We start from the raw sequence: 16,766 nt of genomic DNA, 5'->3' as shown, positions 1-16,766 counted from the left end.
AGAGATTGAGATCATCCTGGCCAACATGGTGAAACCCCGTCCCCACTAAAAATACAGAAATTAGCTGGGCGTGGTGGTGGGTGCCTGTAATCCCAGCTACTCGGGAGGCTGAGGCAGGAGAATTGCTTGAACCTGGGAGCAGACATTGCAGTGAGCCGAGATAGCGCCGCTGCGCTCCAGCCTGGTGACAGAGTGAGACTCTGTCTCCAAAAAAAAAAAGAAAAAAGAAAAAGAAAGCCTTGGCCTCATCCCCATCAGGAGATAGCCTGAATTGCTCACAGATAAGAAAGAACTTGACCATAGTGCGTACTAGTTCCTGATGAGTCATTAGGAAAGTCAGTTGGGTCTCTCTTCAGTAGGTGGCCTAGCACCCCTCTGGAGGACAGAGAGCAGTAGTCTGGGGCTGGAGGCTGAGGGCCAACATCCAACAGAAGTTACCTTCTTCCCAGTAACACTTTGTTCCTTTTTTCAACAGCAAGAAACCTGAAATCCAGAGAAGTCATTTTAAAAATCCCTTCTGGCTGCAACCTGAAAGCAACTCCCAAGCCAGACTGGGGGTGGAGATCACGACTCCAATTTCAGTGGGCCTCTTCTTTCACAGGGGAGCAGCCAGAGAAGAAGCTGGTGTTGCTGGCCAGAGCTCGTTTCTTTTTTTTCCCTGGAGCCTTATTTTCTTGGTATTCTGTTGCTACACCTTTCGACTCTGGGAGGTGAAAAGGGAAGGGAGCTGGAGCAGTCTTCTTTGACAGCACCTGCTCTATGTCGAACATCTCTTTCAGGATCTTGCTGTTGGGGGTGGCACAGACGGGGTTAAAGAAGCTCAATCCTGGGGTCACCTCAGTAGGATCCTCCAGTTTGAAGGAGCCTTCAGAATCCTGGGTCCATTCAACAGTGTCCAAGCTATCCTTGCCTTGCTGGCGGTTCCGACACTTTGTGGGGTCACAGCAACAGGCCACACCACAGTCAGACTTTTGCTTCCTGCACCCACACTGCTTGTTTCCACACCAGCCCTTGCAGGAACACCCTTGGATGTTCTTCCTGGACACCTTAACTGATTTGGTTGGCTTCCATTCCTCATCATCCCCCTCGTCACTGTCACCATCACCATCACCATCCTCATGCTCATTCACAGAATCTGAACAATATTTTAGATCCTCGATGTCCATGCTTTGCTCCAGAAACTTAACTTTTCTAACACGAGAAGGTTTTGGCTTAGGTGGGATATATTCAAAAGAAGAGTCTGGAGATAGAAGGGTATCCTTAGGAAGATGCTTCTGTCTGCTGGCTACCTGGAGGAGGGTCAGTTTCTGCTTGATGATTTCATTCTCTCGGAGAAGCTGCTGATTTTGCTCACACACTTCTCGCATCTTCTCAGGTTCTACACCCTGACACTTCAGTGGGCTCAGCAGCTGCTGTTCCTTTTCACCAACTGATTCCTCTAACTGTTTCTCTGCTATTTGGCTTTGCTCCACCTGGCTGAAAAGGTATAGCAGCTTCTCTTGGTGCTGTTGCTCCATTCTGACCAGCTCGGCTTGTAACTCTGTCTCTATCTCAGCAAAATGATTTCGTTCCTCAAACAGCATCTTCTGCATGTCAGCACAGCTGGCCTTGCTGTGTCTCAGGCTGTTTTCAAGTTTGGTGACATGTATTTTGGAGGAGACCAGCTCTCCAATCAAATATTTCAGTGCACACTTGGCTTCCAGAATGGTGGCAATATTCTCCCAGCGTTGTTTTGGCCTGTCTTCACTTTCTGCATCAAGCAGCTTCTGCTGTAAGTCAGCAATCTGAGCACTTCTGAGTTCCATTTCAGTCTCTAGGCTTTCGATTTGTTTTGTAATATAATCTTCTGACTCCAAAACTTGACCACACACTTCAGTAAGAGAGAATGTATGCCTCTGGAGTTTAGGAGGTGGAGTCTCCCCAGATTCTCTTTTTTCTTTGAGATGAGCCACATCCTGAGCCAGGATCTTTCTGTCTTCAAGGAGGTCTTTCAGATGGCGTTTGGCTTCCTCAGTACTAACCATAACCTCAATTTCATTTCCAAGCCAATTCTTCACTTGAGCTGCAACGCCTTCCATTCCATGGCTCTGAGTCTGTTTCTGCTTATCTGTGGCCTCCCGTTGTTTCTGGAGAGCATCCTTGAGACGCTTGTTGGCAGCTGCTGCCTCCTCTGTTTTACGTCTGAGCACACTGGATTGTTTCTTGAAGTTTCTTTCAAGTTTGAGCAGCTCATATTGCCTCTTACGATCTCGTTCTTTTAATTGTATTACTTCCTTGTCTTTTTTCTGCTTCCACTGTCTAAACTTCTCAGCATCTTCTTTCATTTGACGCATGAACTGTACCCGCTGTTTTTTCATTGTCTGTATCTCCTGGTTCAGTTTGGAGACAGTATGCTCTGTGGATTCCTTTAGTTTCAGAAGTTTGGACTGCTCATTCAGTTTTTTCTTCAGATCAGCTATTTGTCCCTCCAGCTCCTGGAGACGTTTGCGGCAGTGCTCACTCAACTTGGCTTGGTTGACATCCTTCTTCACTGTCTGAAGTTCAAGAACCACTTCTTCCTTTTCCTTTTGTAGATTGATGACTTCTAACTCTAGACTTTTTATATTATCCTGGTATTGAAACTGAATGGGCTGCAGTTGGCTCTCATTCTGAGCCATCTTTCTAACTAGGGCCTCTTTCAGTGCAAGGGTGTTATTCAACTCAACCAGCTCCTTAGACATCTGAGCTTGACAGAGAGCATGCTGAGTGGTAAAAGCATCAGAAGATCTGCTCGTCTCTAGAGTGATTTCCACTTGAGCTTCTTGTTCCACCGCAGTTTCAATGGCTACAGCCATGCAAGCAACAGTTTCATCCGATAACTGGGTAATCAGTTGCTGCAGGTTACAAATTATCTCTACATTTTCTTTCAATTCCTGGTCTTCCAAAGTCTCCAGTAGCTTTTGAAGATCCAGTTTGCAGGCCGCATGCTGCCTGAGCTCTTCTAGCTTGGCGTTCATTTTTTCATTTGCTTGCTCTGTCAAAATGATCCTCTCCAACATCTGGGCTATCTGACCAGCTGCCTCGCTCAGACCACGACTTAATTTTTCATTCTCCTCTATCAGGGACTGATTCTTCTCCATCAGGGATTGTAGATTCTCTGATGGTTCCACATTTCTCGATCCAGGCAAGGTATCTCCATGGGCTTCTAGCAACAAGACTTGTAGCTGTTGTACCTGTTGCTTTAGATGATTAAGTTCAGCTGTCTGGGGATCAATATTAACAATAGGTTTGTTCTTAATTTTTCTTGCTCTGTCAGCATAGCGAAGAGTATTTAATGTTTCCTCTAGATTGGAGTCAGCAGGACTCACGCAGGCTATCATAAGAGTATGGCTATTACCTCCTAGAGAATCTTGAAGCAGTCGAGTCAACTTGGAATCTCTGTAGGACACAAAGCCACCCTTTTTGTCATCTCCAAGAGCACTGATTACATTTCCCAAGCATAGGAGGCCTCGGTTAATATTAATACCCTCTTTCAGACGATCCCCTTCAGCTTTGGTTTTCTTCTGTCTTTCTGATCCAGCGAGGTCTACAAGATGCAGCTTGGAGCGAAAGCTGCTATTCCTGTCACTTTTCTTTGTTTGCTCTACGGAGATTGTAAAGATGGCATGAGATCGGGACGACTGGGAGTTCATAGCTGTGGAGGCCACAGTCCTAGAGTTGTTGCCCTGCTCCAAACAGGAAACAGTATCCAAGGCAACTAAAACAGTCTTCTCAGTGAGTCCCACAATCTTTATGCCTTCCTTAGGATCCTCCCGTATATGTATTTGAGCTTTCTCACGAGATGGGCACAGAAGATCCAAAATTTCTTCATTGTAAATCTCTAAGTAAGACACTTTCAGAGTAAATTCAAAGTCACTCTTTTTATCAATTTCTTTGAAGAGCAGTTGTATTACTCTAGGAATAACCCCAACAGTTGGATCATTCTCTTGCTCTGTAGTGTATGCACCTCCCATCGAATAGGTTTTTCCAGAGCCAGTCTGCCCATAAGCCAGGACCGTAGCATTATATCCTTTAAATACGCCTTTTATGAGCGGCGCCACTGCTGTATTGAAGAGTTCTTCCTGTTCAGTAGAGGGGTCAAACACAAAGTCGTAGGTGAAGGATTTATCAGTACCAACCACCACCTGCGGCTCCCCGGCCACGAAGGAAAGGCACATCTGGCAGCCCTCGCTAATCTCTTTGGGGACCAGAGGGCGACAACGCAGTGCCACTCTTACAGGAATTCCCTTCACCTCTTCCTTCATGATCGTATCTCAGCACTGTCTCAAACTAAATGTCCCTTCTCCGTCCTCCCCGGGTCTCCCGGTCCCAGCTGGAGCTTTAACCGCCAAGTTTCAAATCCATCCGAGACGCCAACCAATTGCAGTGCAGATGGCCCAAGACGCCAACCAATTGCAGTGCAGATGGCCCAAGACGCCAACCAATTGCAGTGCAGATGGCCCGAGGGCAGCGCACCCACGGCGGCTCGCGCAGGCCGGCGCTGTAGGAAGGGTAGAGTAAGCCCAGGCATTTTTTTAACCAACAACAGAAAAACGACCAGGAACTAACAAGTGAGTATAGTATAAAGTTTCAGGATACAAGGTTAATAAACAAAAGTAAATTGGCTTCCTATATACCAACAGTGAATAAGTGATATTTGAAATTAAAAGTACAATCCCACTTACATTAGCACGTAAAAAATGAAATAGTTATAAATCTAACAAAACATGTTTAAGATCCACATATGGAAAACTACAAAACTCTGATGAACAAGATCAAAGGAGAACTAAATAAATGGAGAGATATTTTATGTTCATGGATAGGAAGACTGAATATCATAAAGATGTCAGTTCTTCCCAAATTGATCTGTCCATTCAATGCAATTCAAATCAAAATTCCAGCAAGTTATTTTGTGGATATTGACAAACTGACTCTAAAGTTTATATAGAAAGGCAAAAAAACAAAAATACAATAGCGAACATAATATTGAAGGAGAAGAACAAAGTCATAAGACTGACACTACCCAACTTCGAGACTTACTATAAAACTACAGTAATCAAGACAATGTGATATTGGCAAAATAATAGATAAATAGATCAATGTATTAGAATAGAGAGACAATATAGATACAGTGAATAGACCCACATAATATAGTCAATTTGTTCTTTTCCAAAGGAGCAAAGGCAATACAATGAAACAAAGATAGTTTTTTCAACAAATTATGCTGGAACGACTGAACTTCTGCATGCAAAAAAGAGGAAGAAAGAAGGAGGAGGAGGAGGAGGAAGGGGAAGGGGAAGGAGGAAGAAGAAGGAGAAGGAGAAGAAAAAGAAGAAGGAGGAGGAGGAGGAGGAGGAAGAAGAAGAAGAAGAAGAAGAAGAAGAAGAAGAAGAAGAAGAAGAAGAAGAAGAAGAAGAAGAGGAGGAGGAGGAGGAAGAAAAAGAAGAATCTACACTCAGACCTTACAGCCTTAACAACAATTCCCTCAAAATGGATCACAGTCCTAACTGGAAAATGAAAAACCATTAAACTCCTAGAAAATAACACAGGAGAAAACCAAATGAACTTAGGTATGATGATGACTTTTTAGATATAACACCAAAGCTACAATCCATGAAATATGTCCTTAATAAGTTTCATTAAAATTAATAACTCCTACTCTTCAAACAAAACTGTCAACAGAATAAGAAGACAAGCCATAGACTGAGAGAAAATATTTGCAAAAGACACTTCTGATAAAGGAATGTTATCCAAAATATACAAATAACTCTTAAAATGCAACAATAAGTAAATAAATGATCTGATTTTAAAATGGACCAAAGGCTTTAACAGACATGTCACAAAAGAAAATATAAACATGGCAAATAAGCACGTGAAAAGATGTTCCACATCATATTTGGTCAGAAAAATGTAAATTAAAACAATAAGGGCCAGGTGCGGTGACTTACACCTGTAATCCCAGCACTTTGGGAGGTCGAGGCGGGTGGATCATGAGGTCAAGAGATCGAGACCATCCTGGCCAACATGGTGAAACTTTGTCTCTACTAAAAATACAAAAATTAGCTGGGCATAGTGGTGCATGCCTGTAGTCCCAGCTACTCGGGAGGCTGAGGCAGGAGAATTGCTTGAACCCAGGAGGTGGAGGTTACGGTGAGCTGAGATTGCGTCACTGCACTCCAGCTTGGCGACAGAGCAAGACTCTGTCTCAAAAAATAAATAAATAAAAGAAAAAAAAAAAAAACAATAAGATACCCCTACACACCTACTAGAATAGCCAAAATCTGGAACACTGTCAACACCAAATGCTGGTAAGGATATGGAGCAGCAGTAATCTCATTTATTGCTGATGGGAATGCAAAATGGTATAGCCACTTGGGAAGGCAGTTTAGTGGTTCCTTACACAACATAACATACCCTTACCATATGATCCAGCTGTCACACTCCTTAGTATTTACCCAAGGGAATTAATTCCCACAAAAACCTACATGTGGATGTTTACGGCAACTTTATTGCCAAAACTTGGAAGCAAGAAAGATGTTGAAGGACATCAGGTAAATAGACAAACTTCAGTACATCCAAACAACAGAATATTATTCAGCACTAAAAAGAAACGAGCCACTCAAGCCATAGAAGGACAGAGAAGAAACTTCAATGTCTGTTACTCAGTGAAAGAAGCCAAACTGAGAAGGCTACATACTATGTGATTCTAGCTATATGACATTCTGGAAAAGGCAAAACTCTGAAGACAGTAAAAAGATTAGTGGTTACTAAGGATTACGGGGAGGGAGGGATGAACAGGCAGTGTACAGAGGATTTCTAGGGCAGTGAAACTACTTTGTATGATACTATAAAGATGAATATATGTTATTATATATTTGTCTAAATCTTAGAATGTACAACACTAAGAGTGAACCCTAATGTAAACTATTCGCTTTGAATGATAAGGATGTGTCAATGTAGGTTCATTAATTATCACAAATGTACCATTCTGGTGCTGGATGTTTATAACAGTGGAAGTTATGCATGTCTGGGGGAAGAAGGCATGTGGGAAATCTCTGTACTTCCCTCTTAATTTTGCTGTGAATCTAAAACTGATCTAAAAAATGTAAGTCTTTAAAAAAAATGTTGAGCAAAAGATGCAAGACCAAAAAGCAAAATCTGTACGATTCCATTCATGTGAAATTCTAAAACAAGAAAAAATAAACTATGGTAATATTAAATAGAAGTCAGAAAGTGGTTGCTGGTGTATGGGGGCAGGGGAGGATTGACTAGAAAGTGACACAAGGGGTGCCCCTTGGGTGTGATGAAGATGTTTTAGGTCCTGTTTTTGATGATGGATGCTCAAGTTACGTATTTGTGGAAACTTAATAAATTAAATACTTAATCTGTATGTTTTAAGACCTTAATTGTATCTCAGTTAAAAATAAGCTGGCTTTAAAAATTGATCTCCGTCACAGATTCAAAAATGTATATACACACATTCTTCCTGTAATTTCAGTGTGTTCCCAGATCTCAGAGGTTCACAGAATCCAGGTTAAGAACTTCTGGACTAAATGACTTTTAAGGGCTTTCCAATATTTCACATAAAGGGAAAGAGTTCTGGAATTATAATGCAATCACAGAGTCAGAGGGGAAAAATGATTACCCTAAATTCCATTTATTCATATTTCACCTACAGCATAAAGCAAGAAAAACACACATGATTTTTGGAAGTTAACTGCAAAGGTCAGTGTCTTCATTCTGGCCTGATGGAGCAGCGGTGGAAGCCAGGGACCTCATCATAAAGAACAGCAAGGACTGGAGAAGGCTGCTAGCTGGAGAAGGCTACTTCTGTCACAAGACAGAAGTCCTAGTTTGGAGGCTCAGCAGTACCACTAACAAACTGAGGAGCCTAGAGGGAATCTGGGGATCAATCAGGACAACTGTGCCTTCTTCTTTTTTATTTTTATTTTTTTAGACAGGGTCTTACTTTGTCACCCAGGCTGAAGTGCAGTGGCATTGAAGCACTGCAGCCTCAACCTCCCGGGCTCAAATGATCATCCATCCCACGTCAGCTGCCCAAGTAGCTGGGACTACAGGTGCATGTCATCATGCCTGGCTAATTTCTACTCATTTGTCTGTTTGTTTTTGGCAGAGACCACGTTTACCATGTTGCCCGGGCTGCTCTTAAACTCCTGAACTTAAGGGATCCTCCGACCTCCACCTCCCAAAGTGCTGGGATTACATGTATCCACTACCATGCCTGTCCAACAGTGTCATTTCAAAGAGGAACACATTGAGTCCTAGCAAAGGAGACTGAGTGGCTCAGCAGTTTTCTGGCAGACTATAGATTAGAACCCTGCCTTATCAAACCCAATTGTTTTGGACCCTGTTGCCTTGTTTTCCCAGTCACTATTTTCTAAGAATTTCTTCTTCCCATTCTGCATCGGGTTGTAAAAATTGCTATATTTCTTCAGTGTAACCCTCCTTATCTGCCCTATGGTTTATGAATCCAGATGTGAGTATCTTTTTTTTTTTTTTTTTTTGAGACAGTCTCGCTCCGTCACCTGGTGCCAGGCTGGAGTGCAGTGGTGTGATCTCGGCTTACTGCAACCTCCGCCTCCTGGGTTCAAGCAATTCTCCTGCCTCAGCCTCCTGAGTAGCTGGGACTACAGGCATGTGCCACCACGCCCAGCTAATTTTTGTATTTTTAGTAGAGACGGGGTTTCACCATGTTGGCCAGGATGGTCTCAATCTCTTGACTTCGTGATCTGCCTGCTTCAGCCTTCCAAAGTGCTGGGATTATAGGCGTGAGCCACCGCGCCCGGCCAGATGTGAGTAACTGACTCACATAAGGTTATGCCAATCTGTCTGGGGGTGGGGGCGGTAAGGGGAATGAAGAAAAGAGAGGGGAGGAGTAGGATAGCAGTAGGCCAAGGGAAAAAAGATTCCATCTCATAGTAGATGTTTATACTACCCATACAAACCACCAAGCCATCGGCAATGGCCGATATCTGCCCCATGTCTGGGAAATCTGTAAATCAGATGTGCCCAGGAACTGGAGCTGCTGGTCAGCTTTCAGATTATTTCTATAAAGCTTCTGAGAGTTCAGAGATAATTCAAGAGATACTTAGTCCAGAGACCATAAAAATACTGTGGGGGAAATTAAAACTAATGGTGGCAACTAAGACAAGTTGGCATATTAACTAAAAATGAGTATCTCTGAAGCTAAGACTCCTCATTCTAAGGAAACGATGTGTGAAAAGATGTGACTATTCATCATACTGTTACTTATATTAGCAAGAAATTGAAAATTGCCTAAATGTCCAAAATAAAAGTGTTAAATAAATGTTGATGTAGCCCTGTGATAAAACATTATATAAACATTAAATATCCTGTCCTAGAAGAATACTTAATGATTTGGCCATTGCTTTCCATTTAATATTAAGTATAAACGATAAAATACAAACTATATAAAATATAATAATTTCAATTTTTTAAAAGTATAGCTATTTATATTTATGTACATAGAAAAAAGGCTGGAAGAAGAAAACATGCTAACATATGTTATCTTTGATAAATCAGATTTGGTTTTGTTCCAATTGGTCCCTGGTTACCTAGCAGAATTAAGGACAGGGAAAAGCAACTTACTCTACTTCTACCCAATCCACCCAATTAAATTAAATGCCCTAAATGCCACATTTCTTAAAGGAGAAAAGGGACGTATCTATTGGAGTTGTAGACAAAGAAGAAGAATGGCACCAACTCCATGTCTTTCTAAATGTTTTACTCTTGGCCCCAGGCAGGGCGTCTTCAGGATCCTAAGCATAGCTCCTGAGATAATGTGGCAAGCAACGGTTGCAAGGTAATTAATTATCCCTCATGACTCCAGTTGGTTTACTGCTGGGTTCCTGCCAAAGATGCTTGTTCTGGAGAAATCAGATCGGTCAAGGTGGCTCTCAATGCGCCACCTGATGAAATGGATGAGACCTATAGCATCCCATTTTGTCACCTGGGCTTTGTTTTCTCATAGTACCTGTCTTTTTTTTTTTTTTTTTTTTTTTGTCATCAGTGGTCTCTGACACAAAATTGTCTTTAGAGAAACAAGGGCATAGTTTTCACTGATTATTTACTCATAGGCAGGGGTAATAATAAAAATATGTAACAACCTGATCAGCACATCCTCCTTCCCTTCTGTGCCAATAAGAATAGGCACAGCAACAGCTCTGGAGTCATGTTCTAGAGGCCATTTGCTATTCTTGGCATTAACCTTTCAGTTGCTGGATCATGAGGAGGACCTGAGAGGTGGTTTCTGGGGAGGGCCGGGGCAGGGGGAGTCATGGGGAGAGATCATTTGGGACACAAAGCAGCATCTATTACCAATTGTGTGAACATAGTTCAATATTTTAACAACCAGTTATGGTCATGCCCGTGTAGAATCACACCCATAGAGCTAGGCAGGAGGGGCCCTGCTCTGAGTTCCCCACGTGACACAAAAAATCTGCTTATTAAAAAATACATGGGCCCCTTTGTCCATCAATGCTTAACACTAGTAAGCATGGCCCATTCCCTCAACACCTCCTCTCATGACCGGCATCATCCAGGCCCCAGGGAAGCAACTCTGCTCTTGCTCTGTGTCCTTGAACACCACGAGTCCAAATGCCATGTAGGTTTGCAGATTGCATCACTGCTGACATCAAAGACAGGCTGCGATTCAGAGTGCACAGAAGATTTGTGTGATGGGAGTGGTCAGCTTAGAAAAAAGGCAAATTAACTAATTTGTCACATCCTTCCACAAAGATAGCACAAATGTGATAAATTCTAAATAATGAAATATCATTTCCCAGTCGTACTGTCCTTTTTTTTCTTCTCTTTGTTGCTTCAATATGTATTCCAGAGATATTCACAAATTAACGTGGTATTCATAATAATGGTATTCATAATTCATGATATTCACAAATTAACATAGTACTCATAACATGCACTCAATGACTAAGGCATATCTGCCATATTTACAGCTCATCCGTACGTGATATCATGGAAAGCTATTTGGAATTTATTAAGTAGAATAATAAGGTGCAGAACAGTATGTACATTGTGCTCCCATTTGTGGTTTTCTTTTAAGATCATATACATAGAGACATACATTTGTGCAGGTAGAATAAATTTCTGGAATTTTTTGTCTCAAGGGAAGGGGACTTGGGGGTCCAGCAACAGAGGATCTCACTTTTTATTTCATGCCCTCTTGAAGTTTTTGAATATTTAGTTTTCATTCATAGATTTCTCTTCTGATATTTTTAAACTAGTGTTTAATCTAAAAATTACTTTTACACTGAATGATTTTGATTTGCTTGTTTGTTTACCTATATTTTCTAATTTTTCTATGTTGAACATGTATTATTTGATAACTTTGAATTCATAAAAATTATAGTCATCAGTCAATTCCCCTCACTCATTGGCCCAATGTGCTTTCATGGTATTTCCTCCTTTTCTCTGTAGTTGAGAATGTGTGGGTTTCTAGGTGTGCTGGGAAATGAAGCTACTGCAGCAGGTGATGGGGAGTTGTCTAAGAGAGACAGAGAGAGAGAGAGAACGTGAAACAGAAAGACAAAGACCGAGAGAGATATAAATATACATAGAGAAGAGACAGAGATGGAGAGAATAATCACAATCCCCCTGGATGAGCAAACCCAGGAAAGCAGCAAGGGTAACTCTTCCTCCTAGAGGGTATCCAGGGAAGCTTTCCAGCAGCACTCTCATCTCTGGAAATCACAAGGCCCAGGCTACATAGACGGCATAGAGATTGCAACAGGAGCTGAGGCAGAGAAAGAAAGTAGTCCGGCTGCCGACCTTAAGTCAGTATCACCCTTTAAACTGCAGCAGCCCATCCACACAACCACCAGCCTGCCAACTTTCCCAGCACCTAGGCGTCCCGGTCATTCCAGCTGCCAGCCCACCGGTTTGTGCACAAGCAGTCCAAGACTCTGAAGGCCAAGCAAGAATGCTCCTTGATCCTGAGCTTCGTATCTCCAGCTCCAAATCCCTCAGCCTTCTTTTTAAAAATGCCTTTTAGCTCCATTTCATTTCTTCTAATTCTAAAATCTACTACATCATTTGGGGAAATGGGACTCTTTTGATCTGCAATTGCCTGGCTATTCATAATTGATAACCTGCCCTGGGAAAAAAAAAAATTAGCTGTTCCATTTGATATGCCCCAAGTTTCAATTATGGAAGCCCCACTAGTTGAACAGAACCTGATTCCAGTGAGGAAAATCCATAAGTGAAGGGTGCAGGGGAGAACAAGAGAAAGAGACAAAGAAACACTGAGAGACAGAGACCAAGAGTCCAACCAATAGAAATACATACCCACTTGAGGGCATGTTTATCTCAGCAAATTGCTCATAGTAAATGCTCAATAAATATCTGTTGAGTGGATGGATAAATGTTAATCTAAAACCAGAAATACCATTTGACCCAGCAATCCCATTATTGGGTGTATGCCCAAAGGATTATAAATTATTCTGTAAAGACGCATGCACACATATGTTTATTGCAGCACTATTCACAATAGCAAAAACTTGGAACCAACCCAAATGCCCATCAATGACAGACTAGATAAAGAAAATGTGGCACATATACACCATGGAATACTATGCAGCCATAAAAATGGGTGAGTTCATGTCCTTTGCAGGGACACGGATGAAGCTGGAAACCATCATTCTCAGCAAACTAAGACAGAAACAGAAAATGAAACACTGCCTATTCTCACTCATAAGTGGGAGTTGAACAATGAGAACACAAGGACACAGGGATGGGAACATCACCCACTGGGGCCTGTCAGGGGTGGGGGGCTAGGGGAGGGATAGCATTAGGAGAAATACCTAATGTAGATGATGGGTTGATGGGTGCAGCAAACCACCATGGCATGTATATACCTATGTAACAAACCTGCACTTTCTGCACATGTATCCCAGAACTTAAAGTATAATTTAAAAAAAAAAAGTTTTCATCAAGAAAGGATGTTGAAATAATAATAATAATAATGCTCTGTTACTGTCACTTATATGTGCCTGGGTGCAATTTCAGTATGCACAATGTATGTGTATAATGTTCATTCACATCAGTTCTGGCGGCGGTGGGATGCTTAAAATATCTGAGAAGAAGTACTTTTCTGGAATATTCTATTGCAATGTAAAATCTCTCTCTTTCTTTCTCTCTCTCTCACACACACACAGTGACCTGACTCCAAGATAGTTTCATCGGCACCGAAACACCCAAACAGGGGGGTTGTTCCCACCAAATCATATGTACAGAGAGTCTCAGTAGGCAAGAAAGTTGGAATTCAGCCCCCACAAAACACAGCTTTCACATCACTGCAGCTACCTCTACTTAATTCTTATCAATTTGCTTTGAAAAGCCTGAGACAGGCATTTTTGAGCTCTGAGCTGGGGTGACTGCAGCTCTTCTCAGAAAATTTGATCAGCAAGCTACTTGCTGAATTCAAAGTCCAAATCCCTAATCGTAGGTAACATGTTTTCAAATAACGATAGCACCTGGAAAATGTACAGCGTTTCATATTTTCCAAGTGCCTTTACCCACATCAGACCCTCTCCCAATGCTGGCAGCCAGGCAAGGCAGGGAAGGAGAAACCATGAGAGGCAAGGTGATATGCTCAAGGCTGCACACGTGGGAAGTGATGTCCGCTGTACACCATGGATGAATCAGAAATAAAACCTCGACCTTTGTGCAATGGGTGGGAAGTCTTGCATTTGACTGAGCCTCAAATTTTACATGTCATTACTCTACTAGCTTACTTGAATATTCACACTCACTCTCTCCCGCCTTGGGGCCTTTGGTCCTCCCTCTGCCTGGAATACTCATCCCTCCTACCTCTCACTCCCCAGAATAGCCACTTCTTTCTCATTCTTCACATCTTAGCTCAAATGCCTCCTCAGAGAGGTCTGTCCTAACCACTCTTTCTAGGAGGTAAGCCCCCATTATCACATACCTTGCTTTATAGCCTGCGTTGAACTTAGCACTTTCTGAAATTATTTTTGGTACTGATGATCTTAATCACCTATTTCCCCACAAGAACAAGAATGCAGAACAGATGAGGCAGTAGATGGTCCCTCCCACAGTTCAGCGCCATGGCTGTCCCATAATGCATTTGGTGAGGCAGACCTTGTTTCAGGTGGGTGGGCACACTGTCAGATTTCTGGAAAAACTTCTGCAGCTCTGGAACTTTGTTTTTGTGGACTTGGAGTCAATTAGTTGGTGTGGTAAATATGATATAGGTGGTGCTTCTGTGAAAAACACAGGCTTGGCTGGATGCAGAGGCACAAGCGTGTAATCCCAACACTTTGGGAGGCCGAGACAGGTGGATCACCTGAGGTTAGGAGTTCGAGATCAGCCTGGCCAACATGGTGAAACCCCATTTCACAAAATGCAAAAAATTAGCGGGGCTACTCGGGAGGCTGAGGCAGGAGAATTACTTGAACCTGGAGTCAGAGGTTGCAATGAGCCGAGATCGTGCCACTGCACTCCAGCCTGGGTGAGAGAACAAGACTCCATCTCAAAAAAAAGAAAAGGTAAAAAAAGAAAGAAAACCACAGGCTTTAATCCCCGTGGGCTTTAGGCCTCCAAAGCCCATGCTCCTACTAACTTCTGCTTGAAGCCACTAAATCTGTAGTGCATGATGCCCAGGGCCCAGCTTCCCACATCTGCTGCCTGAGCAGCTGCTCCTTGTCTTATTTTTCAGCTGGTTTAAGACTCACTTAGACAGGGAAGAAGTATGGTATTTATTTGATCTTCCCAAAAAAAAAAAAAAAACTGAGACAATAATATCTTCAATTGTTACCAAGTCTCTACTCCTCCCATCCTGCAACAGGCTATTGGGCTTTGGGGTTCTGTTTAAAGGATTTAGCTGAAGGCAAAATTTCTTGCTACCTCTAGATCTTGGCAATCAATACTATGCTCAGGCAGATACAACAGATAACAGAATTATTATTTATAATAGCCACTACCATTTACTGAATGGGATAAATACTCCCTGCATTGTGTTAAATGCTTTACAGACTTAGTTCATGCTAACAAAAGCATGATATTCTCATCCCCATTTGACAAGTGAGGAAACTGAGGCTCAGAGAGGTTCTGTAACATCCAGATTCATACCATCAACAGTGGCATGGTCAGGATTCACAATTAGGTTAAGGCCCCCAAAAAACCCATGGTGTTAAGCACTTGGCATTGGTGCAGGCAGCCCTGTGGCTTCTTCCACAAGGGTTACGAAGAGGAGCAGGTCAGAGGGAGTGAGGACTCCCACATCCCCACAACACTTAGGCATGGGCATTGCACCAGGGTCAGAGCCCAGCCACTACGTTTATCTTTCCAGAGGCTGCCTTGACAGCATCAGTGTGGTTGAAAGGGATCTGAGAGAGGGTTTCATTTATTTTTAGTTTCTATTTTTCAAGATAAAATTCACATAACATAAAATTCACCATTTTAAATGGTATAATTCCGTGGCATTTAGTACACTCACAATGTTGTGCAACCAGCACCTCTATCTAGTTCCAAAACCTTTTTATCACCCTTAAAGGAAGCCCCATCGGGCCATTGATCCCCACTGCCCCTTCTCCCCAGCCTCTCAAAACCACTAAACTACTTTCTGTCTCTATGGATTTACCTGTTCTGGATATTACATAAAAATTGAATCTCCTCCAGGAGATTTCTCGTAGTCAACAGGTGATAGCTACTCATTTTACAGATAAGGGATCAATTCCCAGAGCACAGGGTGGAAAGAATTCACCTTTCGATGCCTACCCTGACTTCTTACTTTGCTATTGTGCTGCCCCTTAGCTATTCTCTTCTTGACAGGCCAATTTTCTGCCTATACGCACCTCACATCCACTCTAAACAAAACCTACCCAATCAATGAGCTAGGGATTATGTCTTCTCCCTAGGAGATGATGAGGAAATCTCAATAATTCAATGTTTATCCTCCTGGCTTGAGAGGGTCAAGAGGGTCAAAAATGTGATTGGTTTTGATTGGAGTTCAGCAGTCCAAATAACAACTTTTACCTGGGCACAGGGTCCTCAAAGGACAGGCACAAAATTGAACTATCTCCCCCATTGGTCTTCACCCTCAGCATTGGAGTTCTGAACTGCATACATCTTTATATCAAATTATCTCCTTTTTCAAAACTGATTCTGGTACTTTATGTAGTAGCCATGGCAATGATTATGGAAACTGATTTATCATATTCCTATCTATGAATCTTTTTCCCTTATGCTTGGAGAAGATAGGGGAGAATTTCAGAGCTGCTCAAAGTGATACTGCAGGTGCAGAGTGGAAGAAGCAGGCACTCAGCCACAGCTGTCTTGTTCATGCAGAAGAAAGGGAAATGAATCAGAGGTTTCTAGATTAAAGTGCATTTTTGCTTGTAATGCTTTCAGCAATTATGTGGAGTGGCTGTGCTATGGTCCCACCTTCCAGATACAAAAAAACAAGGCTCAGCTGGTAAATAGATTCAGAGCCAGGTATGAAACCCTCATGATTCCAAAGCCTCTTTTTTTTTTTTACAACCCAGGGCCTGAGGATCACAAAGAAGAAAAGTCACTTCCCTCTTCTAGAGTTTACACCTCCTCTTCTTCTTCTTCTTCTTCTTCTTCTTCTTCTTCTTCTTCTTCTTCTTCTTCTTCTTCTTCTTCTTCTTCTTTTCTTCTTCTTCTTCTTCTTCCTCTTCCTCTTCCTCCTCCTCCTCCTCTTCCTC

General features: G+C 42.3%; 1 protein-coding gene across 1 annotated transcript; it reads right to left on the bottom strand.

Moving 5' to 3' along the window:
- Window positions 1-578: 578 nt before the first annotated feature.
- Window positions 579-4,286, bottom strand: KIF4B (kinesin family member 4B). The gene has a single exon (XM_017540555.2). It carries the CDS (start codon window positions 4,281-4,283, stop codon window positions 579-581), a length of 3,705 nt encoding a protein of 1,234 aa, XP_017396044.1. The 5' UTR covers window positions 4,284-4,286.
- Window positions 4,287-16,766: the final 12,480 nt, after the last annotated feature.

The sequence above is a fragment of the Cebus imitator genome, unplaced genomic scaffold (genome assembly GCF_001604975.1).
Source record: "Cebus imitator isolate Cc_AM_T3 unplaced genomic scaffold, Cebus_imitator-1.0 Scaffold126, whole genome shotgun sequence".
Classification (NCBI taxonomy): domain Eukaryota; kingdom Metazoa; phylum Chordata; class Mammalia; order Primates; family Cebidae; genus Cebus; species Cebus imitator.
The sequence above is the reverse complement of the archived record's forward strand: the minus strand, read 5'-3'. Positions and strand labels throughout refer to the sequence as shown.